The sequence below is a fragment of the Manis pentadactyla genome, chromosome 16 (genome assembly GCF_030020395.1).
Source record: "Manis pentadactyla isolate mManPen7 chromosome 16, mManPen7.hap1, whole genome shotgun sequence".
Classification (NCBI taxonomy): domain Eukaryota; kingdom Metazoa; phylum Chordata; class Mammalia; order Pholidota; family Manidae; genus Manis; species Manis pentadactyla.
The window spans coordinates 71,614,058-71,632,701 of record NC_080034.1 but is presented as its reverse complement, the minus strand read 5'-3'; the positions used below and the strand labels follow the sequence as shown (position 1 = coordinate 71,632,701).

The window sequence follows — 18,644 nt, the reverse complement described above, 5'->3', positions numbered from 1 at the left end:
GAACATAAAGACAGCAACGATATAAAGGCACAAGTGAGACTTGATCACACGTCCTATTAAGACCTGAACACGGGCCGGTGGACAGGGGACTCTGGTTGTCAGTGAGACAGGAAGTCCAGTTACTTAGACAGCTCAGTGTCCGCAAGGCACAGTGAACACAGACCAGTTGCTCATGAGACGTTTAGCTATACTTTGGAGTATCATTTATGAAGAGTAATGGGAATATTGAAATAGAAACTCACATTTAAATAAAATTTCATAATCTTAAAAAAATTCTGAATAATGGAAACATTCTAAAATCAATTCATTTGAGGTAATTTTTCTAATCTTGAAATACTTGAAAGTAATAAATTTATTTGCCATTTTCCTCAAGTATTTCTCCATCTTCTATGTTAACTTGGTTCTGGAAGAAAACTTTACTACTCTTTGCCTTTTCCATGTTACTTAGAGGCCACTTCAGACCTGCCTGGTCTCCAGTCGGGCTTCTTTCCCTCACATCCAGGCAGTCCTCTCTCCAAGAAAAGAGCCTCATTATTTACCTGCTTTTCTAGCTCTAGTTCTCAGGCCCTAAGTCAGACCATCTTTATTTGTTAAGTGGACATTTGAGACAACTTTCTGTCCCGACCTCTGCATCCTTTTTCAGACTCATCACCTACTCAGGGTGACGTTCTGGGATCGCCTGAGTCAGTGACCCGAGTCTGAGGTCCCAGTTAGAGATGCTTGTCCTTTGAGGAGAGGACGCTCTCCCACTTAACCTCTGTAGAGAATGTGCCTGTATAGAGTAGGTGCCTCAAGTGTCTTAAGTAGCGGAAACTGTCTTTATGATGACGCATCACAGCCTAATAGTATACTGGTATGTGTTACAGTGTAGAGTGAACTTTACTCATTTACTATGATTATTTCATTCAGTCTGAAAAAACATAAACCTTTTCTTCTCTCTCACCATAGTATTTATAGAAATGAATGTGTTACTGCTAGTGATTTAAATTAGTAACTGTAGAAAGGAGAATTATAATGGTATAAAAGGCTTGATCTGTCACCATCTCTATCTTCTTAGTCATCTTTTTTCACTTTATCCTGTTTCTTTTAGATCTTAAAGATTATTTTCAGGAACCATTTACTATCTTAGTCTTAGAAATTAAAGAAAGAATAAACTCCATTTTATGCATAATTTCTGAATGATGTAAAAGCATAGGAATCAAATGATATAAATTGTATTTGCCTTTTCTAAGGAAAAGTTTATTGACAAAAAATACTTCTTTTTTTCATCACCCACAGTTGTTTTGAGTGTTGAGTGAATTAAAGTTTTAATACAAGCTTGAGATTTTCCTAACAATCCAGTTCTCATTTTATGAAATCCCGGAGTCAGAAGATAGCCGGTTACATGAATCGCCCTTAGGTAGTATTTATTTATAAATGCCAAAAACAAAAATGTAAATGATGTCATTTGTCAGGTGAATTTTGGACATCAACATAATCTGTACCTTTTTGGACACAGGTATATTTTCCTAGCTGAATAAAATATAACTGTGTAAAAATTGTAACTGGATTAAAAAAACGATTAATTGATGGAACCCTTGAAATTCAGTCAAAAGCTCCCCATGCTGGTGAACATAAAGCTGTTCTGCTGGCTTCCTTCTTAGTGTTTCATGGTGTAAAAATGCAGTTAGTACAAGTGCTGATCCCACTGACTTCATTTGAAATCTCAGCAAAAATTCTCTCGTCAGAATTAATATTTAAAATGGGAATTACTGAACAGATTTAGTTTAGATATTTTTTTGACATGTAGACACTGAGTATATGCATTGGTTTTTTTCTGTAACCCTGCCATAGCATCATCTTGACTGTGCTTTCATGCCTGAATATTGTGATGAGTAGCAAGTATAAAAATGTCTTTGTAATATCAGTGAAGTACATGTAGTGGCTAATACCCCAGGTTTTAGAGAGAGACAGTCCTGGGTTCAAATCACACATTTCTGTTCCTTATTGCCAGGGCACCTCAGGAAACGATTTAACCTCACTTGGTGTGTGATTCCCTCAATGGTAATACAGGGACAGTAAAACCCACCTTCCTAGGTAAAATGATTATGAAGATTAAAGTAAAGAGTGCATTCAAAATGCCTCGGACAAAGCACGGTGCTTGGACTGTGGGGTCTAACTGTCCTCCATGATGGGGGAAGAGCAGTGCTTGTGTCCATGGCACCCACTGTGTGAGGTCATCATGTGCCATGATTCTGAGCCTGGCACCACAGCATAAAGGGCAGTCAGGACTGCTGGCTCTGGCTGCAGAAGTGCCCAGAGTGGTTCAGGTGAATCCTGCTTTGAGATTCTTTGAAGGAATAAGAAACATTTAAAAATTTTCTTAACGTTCACAGCAAAGGAATTCTCTGTCAAGAAAGGAGTATAAGGTAATTTAAAATTGTTTTGGAAAGGTTATTTTGAAAGGATGCTTTTCCTATGTGTGGACATGGTACTTTGGACTCCAAATAAGGTCATGTAACAGTGTATTTGTTTTGATGCCTTACGGAGGACAGCCAGCTCTTGATTATTACCTATGCACTAAGCAGGCTTCTTCCTGTAATACACTAGCGTTATGCTGGTGTATGTGTTCCCATGAGGAGACTTAAAGTGGGAAATCTGAAATATCACAAAAGTAGACAAAAGAATGTACATCATGTACCTATCATCAGCTTTAGAAATTATCATATGAACAATATTGTTTTACATATATTCCCATCTACTCCTCCTCTTCCATAATCTGATGAAGCAAATCTTAGACATTGTACTTCATCTGCAAGTGTGTCTAAAAGATAAGAATTCTTGTTTTCTACAAAAGTATGAGAATAGCATTATCATAATTTAAAATGATAACTTCTTGATATCATCAAATATCAGACATTGTTCAAAATTTTCTTTGTTTAAATTCTTAACTGTCAGAATTTCCGGACAGTTTGTCTATTTGAATCAAAATCTAGGTAAGATCCAAACATTGGGCATGTTTGATACATGCTTTAAGGCCCCTTTAGTCTTCCCACAGTGTTTTCACTTCTTGAAATTTGTTTGTTGAATAAACTGGGTAATTTGTGGGATTTCCTTCAGACTGGATTTTGCCGTGTAGTTTAATATATACGGCAAGTAAATTTTCCCCGTTAAGTTTTAGTGATTTAATCTGGAGGCTTAATCATTTCCAGGTTTTGTTTTTTGGGAGGGGGAGGATTAGTTTATAGGTGATGAAGTGAACCTCCTTCTGTCGGTCCAGTTGTCTCCCTTTTTTGGTGATTGGCAACCATTCAAATGTAAAGCTTAGATCCATTAATCCATGAGATATTGCAAAATGGTAATAGTCTGACTCTTACATTCCTTCTTGATTTATTAGCTGTGTTTTTTCTATAAAGAGAGTCTTTTGTTTGTTATTTGGATAGCTTCATGTTTGGTTGAACTGATGCTCCTGAGAGCAATCCGTAGAGGTGTCATCACTCAACTAATCTTTTCAAATACCTGCCAACTTTACAGTCATTATGGTTCAGAAATGGTGATTAAGATGTATGTCTATATATGTTTATAGGTCCAGGTATATATCTGTCAGTGTATTTAAAGTTGAAATCATTAAAGTAAGAATACGAAATATATACCAAAAGCCATGAACAATTCTAAATGTAACTTGAATTAGAAACTAAAATTTTTAAAGGTTACAACAGCTTTATAAAAATTAATATGTGTAGGTTTCCCTAGAATTTTCTGACATATTGATCACTTGTGTTTATTTTGTTGATAATATTTTATTTCTATAAAATGTTACTTAAAAGGGAATGCAGTGGTGTCCTTTGAAAGAAGAGGATGCCATTCCCCGTGTGAGGGCAATGGAAGCTCATGGGGGACGACCACCGGATCCAGAGGGAGAGCGACCAGGAGAGGATACCAGCGTGAGACAGCGGAGCGGTCGGCCTCCTGATGTTGGCGGTGCTGAATGTGTAGATAACACAGATGGCAAATTGCTAAGACAACTGCAAGCTCAAGGTAGGGAACATGTATCCGTCACTGTAAGAACTGTACTAAAATGTGTTAAGTATTTCTACATGTATTTGACATAGGAATGATTGATAACTACTCTCAGTTTCTAAAAGGTAGGTGATTGTGTTCAAATAAAATGAGAAAATAAGGAGTCCCACTGGTAACTGGAGTTCTTTGATTTAATAAGCGCCTTTCAAGAATCATACTCGTAAACACATCATGCCCTGTGTGTTTAGAATTACAAAGGTAGGTGATGAACTTTTCAGGCTGGAAACTCATTTGAACAGCTCCCAATTCCTTGCGGTGGTACAAGGGAGTAACTCCAAAATATGTGGATCTGTGGAGTAAATTTTCAGTCAAAGAACTCCAATTAGTGGCAAGTCTTAGTTTGGGTTCTTCTGTAGCCTGGATATATAACATTTATTTTCAAAATGCCCAACTAATAAACTTAGGTCAAAAAGTATCTTAAGATCACCAGAAAGTATCATTCATCAAGTACAACGTGCTCAAAGTAACCTCAAATGTGTTCATGATTCAAAATTATCATGAATTATCAACATGAAGTTCCCATGCTGTGTCTCACACAGAGAATGCTGACTAAAATAAAATAGTTCTGCTATGAAGTTTGAATTAACTAGTTACAAGTGTGAAGCCTCTTGAGGCTGTCTCGATATCTATCAATGTGCTCATGTCTTATATTCATAAGCATATATATATAAATGTATATCAATACATGCTTGTATCATAAACATAATATCCATAAGGGTTTAATAATAAAAACTGACTTAAAAGACTGACAGGATTTTACTACTTCTCATAGTTTTTTTTTTCGGAAGGGAAAGCTTGACTGACTTCTATTTATTGTATACACCAGTATAATACTGACTTCTCTGTAGCTCTGTTGTTTTCATTATAAAACAAGTATGCATGATGAAAGCTCATAGAGCATAATGCTTTCAAATAAGACATTGACTCTCACTGACTTTAAAATAAAAGACACTCACAAGTTGGATCATAATAGGTTTTTGGTAGTCTACCTAGAAGTGTGTACATACACTCACAGACACACATTGAAGCACATACTTATGTGTACACGTACATATGTGATGTTCATATATGTATATGTTCTTTTTGATTTCTAAAATAAATGAACTTACTGGTGTATATACCATTCAGCTTTGTTTTTCTGCACTTAATTTTTCTTGAGCATCTTTCTATACAGCACTTAAAAATCAACCTTACACTTCCAGTGGCTGAATAGTAGGTGAGGCAAAGTATGGCTCTACCATACTTCACTTACTCAGTCTCCTTCAATGAGTGTTGCAGCTATTTCCTGATCTTTGCTATCGCAAACAATGCTGCAATAAAAACATTACACATATCTTCATTCTTTGACGGGTATGGCTATCCACAGTATAAAATTTTAGAGATAGAATCTCTACTCCAAGGGTATGTGCATTTTCAATTTTGGTAGAAAGCAGGCAAATATTGTCTCCAAAGAGGTTGTTCCAATTCATACTTCCACCAGTGGCATATAAGTTAACTGCCTGGCCTGTAACTTAATGTCCTGTAAGTCTTTGTCTCCTTTAGTACGTTAATTTAGTACTTTATATGTTATTTCATTGGGGTACTATTAAGACCTTAATCTCTCCTAAATAGTTAGTAGAGGAGGTTTAAAAAATGTTAATATATGAAGATATATACATACATGATGAATTTTTAAAATTAGTATTGTCAATAAACCACTGACTTTTCTGAAGAATGTATAATAGTGGGAAGTGTTCATTTTTTACATAAAATAGGAAAGCTTGAAATTAACTGATAACCAAAGCAAGGGATTTTCACGCCTGTTTTGCATGTCTATCACAAGTACCATTCATACATGGTATTCAAAATGGCAACTTCAGATTTGCAAAATTAACTAATTTTATTTTAAGAAAATAGAAGTTAATCACTCAACTTTTGCCCAGTGTTTTCTCCCGTTTTAGATTTCAAATTGGTCTGTATTCTATGACGTAGCTCTCCCTTCTATTATATTGCATTTTGTAAGTTATGTTACCTTTGACCTATGTACATGTTTTTTCTCAACATGTATATAAATATCAAATAGTTAATGTAAGTAAATGTTATTAATATTTACAAGTATATTTGGTATAATATGCATGTTCTTTCTTGGGAAGGAAAGAAAGTAGAAATGAGTCACCTTGTGACCCCTTTTATTCTGAAAGACTTCTACATTAACGCTTTGGGGTGTTGTCAGAGGAGATTCTAGAAGTTTCTGTCATATTTTGTTATCCTAGTTGGACTCATCTAGGCTTGTAAAGCGACTTAATTTGAAGGAAGGTTTAGAACAATAAAATAAAATGTGGATTTTGAATGTGAAATGAGAGCCCTCTATCTTCTCAGAATAGAGATAAGAATCTGACAGTTTGCATATAAAAGAGACTTTCAAACTATATAAACAAATTAGCTTGTTAATTGGCCAATACTGTTAATATCTCAAATGCTCTAATATATCTACTAATATACCAGTCAATTTTATTGATCATAGAATCTGAAATGCCATTGCTGTACAATGATTCATTGTTTTAAGATAGGCCACTGCAGAAGGAAAGTGCTGCCAATTGTTAGATACATTCTGGTTTAGACAAGTTTAAACACTTTATTTGAAAAGTAAACTTTTCTTTTTGATATCTAAGAAAGTAATTTCCTAAAGCATAAAAGATACTTGTCAAGTTACCATTTCAAAAGTTAGTCATCACAGATAATATATTCAACAGTCATAAACCAAATAAATGAGATGCTGGTAGTAGCTCATTCCTCAGAGCCTGGGTGAAGTTTCTGTGCCTCTTAACTTCTCGTACTTCCTCCATAGTGTGCCTGATTCTTTAACCTGTTTTTCCCATCTTCTCTAACTGCTCATAATAAAAAATTTTAAGCTATATGAATTTTTAATGACTTACCAAAATTATGTCTTCCTTGCTCAAGTGAAAAGATAGCGAGTTGAACTTTTTAGTGTTTTTCTGTCCCAAGGGTTTAAAAATAAAAGTTAAGTGTGCACTTGTGTAGAGTTTGAAATTGCTGATAAATTCACACAGAAATACATACCATATACATTACAGAGTTTCTCAGCTGTCGCAGAACACTATGGTTCAGTCCTTTTTAAAATCTCAAGGCATTTAAATTTTCTTAAAGGTTCATAGGACTAGTAGCATATATAGACCTGGAGTCAGAAAGACATGGGTTTATATCTTGGCTCTGCAATTTAACCTCTATGAGCCTTAGTTATTTCATTTGTAACCTGTGTGTAATGTTGCATATCCTGTAAGGTTGTTATGAAGATTAAACAAGATCATGTACATTTAATATGGCAGGTCAATAAATGATTATTAGTAGAGTTCAAGTGATTTGGGTTCTATTCGAGCATATTCATTACTAGTGAGAATATAATATATAGGTTTCTTAAAACTCTTCATCTGCTACAAAATTTAAAGCAATATCTAATGTTAAGTATTCTAGAGTGATTTTGTAAATGATGTTATGATAGACCACTTTTATAGTTAGAAGTATTCTGACCAAGTTTGCCAGCAGAAGAAAGCATGACATTACAAGCTTTCTGTATCAGTCACCTATTGCCACAGTAATGCTGGGAAACAAGCACCCGCAAAACTCAGTGGTGAACAATGCCACGTGGTAATCGGTCAGGCTGATAGAGTCCACCGCAGGTAAGGTAGGCAGCTCTACTGATCTTACCTGGCTTTGTTCACGTGTGTGGAGTCAGCTGACTCCCTGTGTTCCAGCCTCTGGCAGCGTAGCCTTAACATGTCCTGATGATAAAGGTCAAGACAGAAGAGTGAAACTACACTTGTACAAGTACAGAGTACACTCTGAAACATGCACTTGCAGTTACAACTGCTAACATCCTGGTGTCCAAAGATCACGTGTCTGAAGTTAGTATCAAGGGACAAGAAAGTAGATTTCACTTCTTGATGAAAGGAACTGCAAAGTCCCATTTGCAAGTAACATGGATAAAGGGAGGAATGAGGAATTGGGGCCACTAAGTATGTAGATCTCTCCCAGTTTCATACATTTGTCCTTGAAAATAATGAGAACTAGATTGTCCTTAAACCTTGTTGATATTCTGTATTGTTTTTATTTAGATTTAGTCCCTCTGTTTCATAAATGCAATTATCACTGGATTCAGAAACTACCATTTTTATAGCTGAGTGAAATACCATGTTTGGAGGGGGGGCTTTGTATTCTATTTTGAGTTCTTTTGCTTTATTGTTATTTTTAAGACTAAAGCTAAATCATTCTTTTTCCATATTAGCAGCTAGTTTCCTCCTAAACAGGGATTATGTGAAATGTGAAAAAAAATGTACTTAAATTAGCTTCTGTGATGAGGATTAAGAGAAGCATCATTTTTGTGTGCTTCTGTGTATGGGGCTGTATGTGATGAAAAAGTTGGGCAATTTCTAAAGGAAGTAAGCGTGGTATTTTCTGCCACACCATTTTTCTACCTGGTATCTAAAAAATTTTCTTAAAAAGTATGTCCTTTACATGATGCCATTCACATAGATAATTGTTTTTAGGTTAACAGGTAAAGTTGTTAAAAGTATTCCTTGAAATTTTGTGTTTTTCAGAAAAAGCCCAACAAGCAGCACAAATAAAGCTTTTGAGAAAACTCCAAAAGCAGGAACAGGCTCACATTGCCAAAGAAGCTAAAAAACAACAAGGTGAGTGAGTTAAACGAAAACATAAACTTGAAGAGTGAGTACTGGGAGTTCACAGGAGGCTTCTCTTCTTTGTTCCTTTTCTGACGATACCTGTGTTTTGGCTTTTCATCATAGCAATAATGGCTGCTGAGGAGAAGCGACAGCAAAAAGAGCAGATAAAGATTATGAAACAACAGGTATGTTCATGCACTCAACCGGTTTTATAACATAGGTGGTACTTTGGGAGTCGATTTACTTATGTATATATGTACATTATTCTTATTTTGATTTCTGAAATAACTTTCATACTTGTTATATATCTTATTTAGAGAGTTATCATCTTCCTTTATTTAAAATTCACCTCAATTTTAAACCAAGTCTCTAAAGAAATGATACCAAACAATACAATTATATAAGTACTTTTAGTATCCTGATAGCCTGAATATAAATTAACATCTTGAACAACTTTGAAGATTTGGTCCCATTGCTTCTGAATGTTTAAAAATTATCCCCGAAAATGAGAAAGCATTATTTTCGCATATCCAGTGTTTTATCCAGTGCTCTCCTCTGTGTAGTTTTTAAAATTAAGTATAAGGTAGGTGAAATAATTTTTTAACTCTTACACATAAAGCCTACATGGCAATATACTGAACTTCCTTTAAGATGGGAATGTGTAAACTGCTCTCCTATCTCCACATACTCATCGAACTATTAAAGCAAAAAGGAAATGGGGGGAAGTACTATTCTTTAAAAAATTTTAAACTGCAAGTAGTTATTTCTGAGTCAGTTTTTATATAGACAAGCTGCTAAATAATGGCTTGGTTTGTTTTTGATGTGGTTATCTCTAATAATGGAATGAATACATTTACTTAAATACTTTCAGTATTGACTAAAGCAGTATGATTAGAGTTGATGTAGAATTGAGATAGAGAATTTAGAATTTGTAGTCATGCATGTAGGTAATTTGTAGAGTTAAATATCGGCTCTCCTACTTAATAATTTATGACCATAGATGAATTAGTTAACCTCTCAGCCTTGATTTCCTCCACTGCAAAAGAAAAACAATTGTATTATGTGAAAATTGAATGAATGTAAAGTGCCTACCACAGTGACTGGCACAAAGCAAATGCTTGCTTTCTAAAAGATAGACATAAAACATCAAAATGTTTGGTCTACTCCCTAACTGTAATTTAATGTAAACTTGAATTGTTTTCTTAGTTTGTTAATTGTAACTGCTAAAGGCACTGTAAGGTTGACTTTAAAATATATAGTGTGATGAATATATTTATTAAAATACTGTAAATATTTACTGCCTACTAGAGTATATGTGAAAATAAGTTCCTTTGAAGCTGAAATACTGTTGTTTCTGTTACAGTTTTTAATAGTTTATCCAATTTCCTAATGGCTTGAGACCAGTTGTATGCCATTAGCATTTCAAATTAGGCTTTGTGTGACCTAAGCCTACATAGTGTGCTACTCATCAAAAAAAAAAAAATTGATTTTCCAACGTTCCAGGAGCAGTAATACAAGTGACCTGCTATTAGACATTGATCAAGATGCTTCTCTGAGACTAGTCTTAGATTACCATCTGACTTATTCCTAATTGCCAGCAAAGTAAATTAAAGTCGTGCAGAGTCTATTTTAAAGTTTGCAGTAGATCTAGAATAAAATAATTAAAATAATAGCATGTGTTTCTCATCCTCGAGATTATTTTTTCCACCTAGTGGGCCAAAAATACCAGCCGACAGTCCTCAAGGCAGTTTTCCGGAAGTGTCAGGGGGCATTGTTATGAAGCAGGAGCAGAGGCAGTGGGAACTGACCAGGGCTCTGCACTCACTGTGTGACTATAGGCAAAATATTTATTTTCTACGAGCTTCAATTTTCTCTTAGGTGAAAAGAAGATAATTTCAACTCCTGTATTGTTATTTTTTTAAATGATCAATTAGCTACTTTATATAAAATGCCCAGTTCATTGGATGGATACTCAGTATTACAAGGTGAACACATATCGTAATAATTTATAAATAATGTTTATTTCTGATATTCCAAATGAAAGTACTGCCAATGTACATCTATATAAATCACTCAGACTAAAACAAAGCTCTACACTGGGTGAGTTCAGTCCAAGGTTCTATACCTATTTCTGTGCTTAAGAGAATAATGAATGACTTTTGTTGACTTGATTAAAGATTAAATTCAGAGTATACTTTTGTCTAAAGTTCTAATCTAAATAAATATTTCAAATGTGGATCAAGTGCAACCTTCTGTAAGACTTGGAAATAAAAGATACACTTGTATGTTTATTTTTGGTGAGCTTATGATATTCAAAATCTAGGATCGCAATCAGCACAATCATAGAATGTGATCAGTCTTCTAGAATCACAACAGAAATTCCAGAAATCTCATTATCCTGCGCTGGATCCCTGCAGGGAATTAATAACATCACTGCAAAGAAAGAAATTTAAATGTATTAAAGTATAGTTTCAAAAGGTACAACTAGCATCTCGAAATGGGGGTGGGTATGGTAATATACAGTAGTATAAAATGTGTTGGTTCTGAAAATCCTAGGACAGCTGCAATTTACAAGTAGGGCAATTTAGGTGTATTTTTTTAAACTGTATCCTCGTCAGTGCCAATTTGTGACTTTCAAAGGGATTTACGAATGTAAAATTGTTAACGATGTGCTTATAGCATATGCAATGGTTTTTTAAAATGAAAATGTAACATCAAAATTTAGATTGCTGAATTCAAACAATAACTAGTACATTACATTTAACTAACTTGAGCACCACTTATAAGTTATTACAAATTATTTCTGTATTTGGCTTACTGTAGTTATTGAAAGTAATGTCATTTATCATGTTACAGCAGTTGTTGGTACTTCGTACAATCACGATGTTCTGTGCACTTCTTTAAGCATTTTTAATTTATTTGTGACAGTGAGAAAAAGAGCAAGTGCCTCCCCTATTTTATGCAAGAGTAGTTCTATTTGTTCAAGTTCATGCAATGAGTGACAGTAACTCAGGACTATCCTTAGGTGTCCTGATTTCCTGATAGACTGTTTTATCCTACTTGTCTGTCCAATATTTATTTCCGAATGAGAATTACTTATACTTGCAAATAATTGTAAAGTCTTGAGTTTAACCAGCTTGGTTTATGTCGTTTCTATATACTTATTTAGCATTTGTATTTTAAAATTGTTTTGAGACATTTTATAAAGTCATAGCAATTTAAGACAGGTGGCATGTATATAATGTTAAAGTAAATAATTAAAATTTATATCGAGCATGGGCAACCTTTGGTAAATCTGTACTTACATCTTTCATTATTTGATTCCACTTAAATACCTTCCACCTAGATATTTAGTTTATTATCTAAAAATGTCATAATTTTTCCTATAGGAAAGAATTAAGAGAATACAACAAATCAGAATGGAAAAAGAACTTCGAGCCCAGCAAATTCTAGAGGTAGAATTCTTAAATTTGATATGATTAAAGTAATATAGTCATGTATTTTAAAGTCTGAAAAATGAAAATTTTATCAGTCTGTTCTCTCACTCTTACAAACTTACATGTCCATCACAAATTATCTTTAGACATAATGCGTAGAGTAAGGACCTCTCTGAACCTTACTTAGCAAGTTTATCTAATCCTAATAGTAAAAATCCAGGAAATAAGTAAAGGAAAAAAAAGAAAGGGGAAACCTCTCAATGGCCAATATAGTCATAAAGATCATACGCTAAAACTCATGGTCTTTACTTTTCAAAACATCATTAAGTCTTGTAGTTAGATACCTGCTTTTCATTTAGAAATAAAACATGACAAAAGTAAAAGTAAGTGTTTAATGTGGAAATATTTTAACCAGGTTTGTTTTCTGAGTTCGGACAGAACTGGGCTGACAGAATAGGGCTCAAGGACATGCTGGCAACAGCAAAAGGAAAAGCTAAAAGACAGCAAGGGAAAATAGGATAAACAGAAACTGCAAACCCTAGCAACAGTCTGTAATCTGGTAGTAAATTAGGAAGGAATTTTCAACACCTTAATGGCCCAAAGGCATTTCTGTTATCAAACTGTGTAGTAGGGTAACTGATGTCAAGAATAACTGCCCAAGTCCTCAAGAAAAAGCCAAATTATGTTAAGTGTACTGTGTCTAAGCTGTACATCTACATGTCTCAAAATTATCCAAAGTACTTTTGTCCAAAACAAGCTTTTTAATGTTGAAAATTATTATATCCCAAACCCTTAGCTGTTCGGGAAACTGTTGCCGTAAAAATTGGCTTATTCCCTGATCAAGGCGGTTAGCTGAGGTTTTCACAGTTACAGGTTTTTTCCTTCTAAAAACATGTACACATATTCCCTTACCCATTTCAAATTAATTTTAAAACCCTACAAATTGAAAATATTAAATTACATTGGCAATTACTACTGGATAATTATGAAGCTACTAGTTAATGACTTGAAGATCATAAAGCTCAAATTTGATAGCATGAGCTTGATATTCAGGATGTGCTTCATTAAAGGTTATGTTTCTATTAGGGAAAAATACCTTGAATTTAACCACACTAGGTTAAATCGGCTTTAATGTTTCATTTAAGTTATTTAAGTAATGGACTTATCTCAAATTTTAAGTATTATAAAAGAAACTTCAAATAAAGTAGACACGTGCATTTTTAAATGTTCCTGATTTGTCCTTTAACCTTTATTGTTAAAATCTATCCCGTTTTTCTAAACTTTCTACACTGATGATGTTTTCCTTTAAAAAATCAGAGAACAAGCAACAAATGACCTAACATCACTTTTCTGTGATTAAGTTTTAAGGTAAAATAACACTCAAATTATTTCAGAATTTTTACAGAGTTTGAAGAAGAAAGCCTGACATACTGTTACGATTTAAGAATTTTTTAATATATCTTAAGTGTAATCTATACCTTAGAAGTGAAATTAGTACGTTAAACGTAACAAACTGAGGGGAAATCTGTAATTGTCTACATACATGTTACATACTGTTTTGTACCTTGCGAGGCATGGAGCCCCATTTTCAGGTCTAGGATTATATTCAGTTTGTGGTGGTGCTGTTGCATGACTTTGAGACCTATTTTATATGCACAGGCTAAGAGGATAAAGAAGGAAGAAGCTGCAAAAGCCAAATTTTTGGAGGCTGAGAAACGAAAACAGGTAAATGTTGAGGACAGTCAGAGTTCTTACTTTTTTCTATTTATTTTGTTATCCTTAATCCACAATGACATGAAGAACACTATGTTTACTAGGCTCCCTCCTTCACCAAGTCCCCCCCACAAAACCCTTTCCAGTCACTGTCTATCAGCATAGTAAGATGTTGTAGAATCACCACTTGTCTTCCCTGCACTGCACAGCCCTCCCCGGGCCCCCACCCCACATTATACATGCTAATCGTAATGCCCTCTTTATTTTTCCCCTGCCCTTATCCCTCCCTTTTCATCCATCCTTCCCAGTTACTTTCCCTTTGGTAACTGTGAGTCCATTCTTGGGTTCTGTGATTGTGCTGCTGTTTTGTTCCTTCAGTTTTTCTTTGTTCTTATTCTCCACATATGAGTGAAATCATTTTGGACTTGTCTTTCTCCGCCTGGCTTATTTCACTGAGCATAATACCCTCTAGATCCATCCATATTGTTGCAAATGGTAGGCTTTGTTTTGTTCTTATGGCTGAAGAATACTCCACTGTGTATATGTACCACCTCTTCTTTATCCATTCATCTTCTGATGGACGTTTAGGTTGCTTTCATTTCTTGGCTATTGTAAATAGTGCTGTGATGAAGATAGGGGTGGATGTGTCTTTTTCAAACTGGGCTGCTGCATTCTTAGGGTAAATTCCTAGAAGTGGAATTCCTGGGTCAAATGGTATGTCTATTTTGAGCTTTATGACGAACATCCATACTCCATTCCACAATGGCTGAACTAATTTACATTCCCACTAGCAGTGTAGGAGGCTTCCCCTCTCTCTCCAACCTCGCTAACATTTGTTGTTTGTCTTTTGGATGGTGGCGATCCTTACTGGGTGAGGTGATATCTCGTTGTGCTTTTAATTTGCATTTCTCTGATGACAAGCGATGTGGAACATCTTTTCGTATATCTGTTCGCCAACTGAATTTCTTCTTTGGAGAACTGTCTGTTCAGCTCCTCTACTAATTTTTTAATTGGATAATTCACTTTTTATTTGTTGAGGTGCGTGAGCTCTTTATATATTTTGGATGTCAACCCTTTATCGGATCTGTCATTTGTTAATATATTCTCCCATACTGCAGGATACCTTTCTGTTCTAATGATGGCGTCCTTTGATGTACAGAGGCTTTTCAGCTTGATATAGTCCCACTTGTTCATTTTTGCCTTTGTTTCCCTTGCCCTGGGAGATACATGCATGAAGAAGTTGCTCATGTTTATGTCCAAGAAAGTTTTGCCCATGTTTTCTTTAAAGAGTTTTATGGTTTCATGACTTACAATCAGATCTTTGATCCATTCTGAGATTTCCTTTGTTTATGGGGTTAGACAATAATCTGGTTTCATTCCCTTACATGTAGTTGTCCAGTTTTTGAATACTGTGGCTTTGTAGTAGAGCTTGAAGTTGGGGAGTGAGATTCCCCCCCCACCACTTTATTCTACCTTCTCAGGATTGCTTTGGCTATTCGGGGTCTTTGGTGTTTCCATATGAATTTTTGAACTATTTGTTCCAGTTCGTTGAACAATGTTGTTGGTAATTTGGTAGGGATTGCATCAAACCTGCATATTGGTGTGGGCATATTAGAGTTTTTTTTGTACAGTATCATGTCATCTGCCAATAGTGACAGTTTAACCTCTTCTTTACCAGTTTGGGTTCCTTGTATTTCTTTGTTTTGTCTAATTCCCGTGCCTAGGACCTCCAGTATTATGTTGAATAACAGTGGGGAGAATGGGGATCCCTGTCTTGTTCCCGCTCTCAGAGGAAAAGCTTTCAGCTTCTCACTATTATGTATGATGTTGGCTGTGGGCTTATCATATATTGCCTTTATTATGTTGAGGTATTTGCCCTCCATACCCATTTTGTTGAGACTTCTTGTCATGAATGAATGTTGAATTTTGTCGAATGCTTTTTCAGAATCTATGGAGATGGTCATGTGGTGTTGGTCCTTTTTATTTATGTGGTGGATGATGTTGGTTGGTTATCGAATGTTGTACCATCCTTGCATCTCTGGGATGAATCCCACTTGGTCATGGTGTATGATCTTTTTGATGTATTTTTGAATTTGGTTTGGTAGTATTTTGTTGAGTATTTTTGCGTCTACGTTCATCAGAGATATTTGTCTGTAATATTCTTTCTTGGTGGGGTCTTTGCCTGGTTTTGATATTAGGGTGATGTTGGCTTCATAGAATGAGTTTGGGAGTATTGCCTCCTCTTCTATTTTTTGGAAAACTTTAAGGAGAATGGGTATTATTTCTTCTCTGTATGTCTGATGAAATTCTGAAGTAAATCCATCTGGCCCGGGGTTTTGTTCCTGGGAAGGTTTTTGATTACCGCTTCAATTTCTTTGCTTTTAATTGGTTTGTTTAGATTTTGTGTTTCTTCCTTGGTCAGTCTTGGAAGGTTGTATTTTTCTAAGAAGTCCATTTCTTCTAGGATTTCCAGCTTATTAGCATACAGGTTTTCATAGTATCCTCTAACAATTCTTTGTATTTCTATGGGGTTCATCGTGATTTTTCCTTTCTCGTTTCTGATTCTGTTGGTGTGTGTTGATTCTCTTTTTCTCTTGATAAGTCTGGCTGGAGGCTTGTCTATTTTGTTTATTTTCTGAAAGAACCATCTCTTGGTTTCATTGATTTTTTTTTTCTATGTATTGTTCTGAATTTTATTTATTTCTTCGTTGATCTTTATTATGTCCCTCCTTCTGCTGACTTTAGGCCTCATTCGTTCTTCTTTTTCCAATTTCGATAATTGTGACATTTGACTGTTCATTTGGGATTTTTCTTCCTTCTTTAAATATGGTGGATTGCTATATACTTTCTCTTAAGACTGCTTTTGCTGCATCCCACAGAACTTGGGGCATTGTGTTATTGTCATTTGTTTCCATATATTCCTTCATCTATATTTTAATCTGGTTGTTGATCCATTGATTATTTAGGAGCACGTTGCTAAGCCTCCATGTGTTTGTGGGCCTTTTTTGCTTTCTTTGTACAATTTAGTTCTAGTTTTATTCCTTTGTGGTCTGAAAAGTTGGTTGGTAGAATTTCAATTTTTTTGAATTTACTGAGGCTCTTCTTGTGGCCTAGTATTTGGTCTATTCTGGAGAATGTTCCATGTGCACTTGAGAAGAATGTGTATCGTGTTGCTTTTGGATATAGAGTTCTATAGATGTCTATTTGGTCCATCTGTTCTAGTTTGTTGTTCAGCGCCTCTGTATGCTTAGTTATTTTCTGTCTGGGAGATCTATCCTTTGGAGTGTGTGGTGTATTTAAGTCTCCCAAAAGGAATGCTTTGCATTCTATATGCTCCTTTTAGTTCTGTTGGTATTTGTTTCACATATGGTGGTGCTCCTGTGTTGGGTGCATAAATATTTTTAATGGTTATATCCTCTTGTTGCAGTGACCACTTTATCATTACGTAATGCTCTTCTTTATCTATTGTGACTTTCTTTATTTTTAAGTCTATTTTGTCTGCTTGTAGTACTGCAACTCCTGCTTTTTTCTCCCTGTTGTTTGCGTGGAATATCATTTTCCATCCCTTGACTTTTAGTCTCTGTATGTGTTTCGGTTTGAGGTGGGTCTCTTGTAAGCAGCAAATAGATGGGTCTTGCTTTTTTATCCATTGTATTACTCTGTGTCTTTTGATTGTTGCATTCAGTTTATTTACATTTACGGTGATTATTGAAAGATATGTACTTATTGCCATTGTAGGCTTTAGATTTGTAGTTACCAAAGGTTCAAGGTTCGCTTCTTTAGTATCTTACTGCCTAACTTCACTTGCTTATTGAGCAGTTACAGACACTGTGTGGTAATTCTTTATTTCTCTCCTTTCTTATTCCTGCTCCTCCATTCTTTATATTTTGCGTGTTTTATTCTGTGCTCTTTTGTGTTTCCTTTAACTGCTTTTGTGTGTAGTTTATATTATCTTTTGCCTTTAGTTAGTATTTGGTTCGTCTGCTTTCTCTGCTGTGATTTTATTTGCTCTGGTGACATCTGTTTAGCCTTAGGAATGCTCCTATCTAGAGCTGCCCCTGTACATTACCCTGTAAAAGTGGTTTCTGGGAGGTAAATTCCCTCAACTTTTGCTTGTCTGGGAATTGTTTACTCCCTCCTTCATATTTAAATAATAATCGTTCTGGATAGAGTATTGTTGGTACAAGGCCCTTCTGTTTGGTTGCATTAAATATATCATGCCATTCTGTTCTGGCCTGTAAGGTTTCTGCTGAGAAGTCTGATGATATCCTGATGGGTTTTCCTTTGTAGGTGACCTTTTCCCTCTCTCTAGCTCTCTTTAAGACTCTTCCTAGTCATTGATGTTTGCCATTTTAATTATTATGTGTCTTGGTGTTGTCCTCTTTGGAATTCTGTGTGCTTCCGTTGTCTGAGCAACTATTTCCTCCCCCATTTTGGAGAAGTTTTCAGCAATTGTTTCTTGTAGGACACTTTCTGTCCCTTTTTCTCTCTCTTCCTCTTCTGGTACCCCTATAACCTGAAGATTGTTCCGTTTGTTTGGCCACGCCACACAGTTCTCTTAATATTCTTTCATTCTTGGACATCCTTTTATCTCTCTCTGCGTCAGCTTCTCTCCGTTCCTGTTCTCTGATTTCTATTCCATCAAAGGCCTCTTGCACCTCATCCAGTCTGCTCGTAAGTCCTTCCAGAGATTGTTTTATTTCTGTAATCTCCCTCCAGACTTCATGCCTTAGCACTTGTATATTTCTCCGAAGAT

The 18,644-nt window shown here is 35.3% G+C and overlaps 1 protein-coding gene across 1 annotated transcript in view; it reads left to right on the top strand.

Moving 5' to 3' along the window:
- Positions 1 to 18,644, top strand: part of LOC118910445 (bromodomain adjacent to zinc finger domain protein 2B-like) — a 117,254-nt gene that overhangs the window by 27,121 nt on the left and 71,489 nt on the right. Inside the window, exons 4-6 of the mRNA XM_057493914.1 lie at positions 3,807 to 4,017; positions 8,655 to 8,747; positions 8,862 to 8,923. Of these exons, the coding sequence (XP_057349897.1) occupies positions 3,807 to 4,017; positions 8,655 to 8,747; positions 8,862 to 8,923 (366 nt within the window). The remainder of the gene's footprint in view (positions 1 to 3,806; positions 4,018 to 8,654; positions 8,748 to 8,861; positions 8,924 to 18,644) is intronic.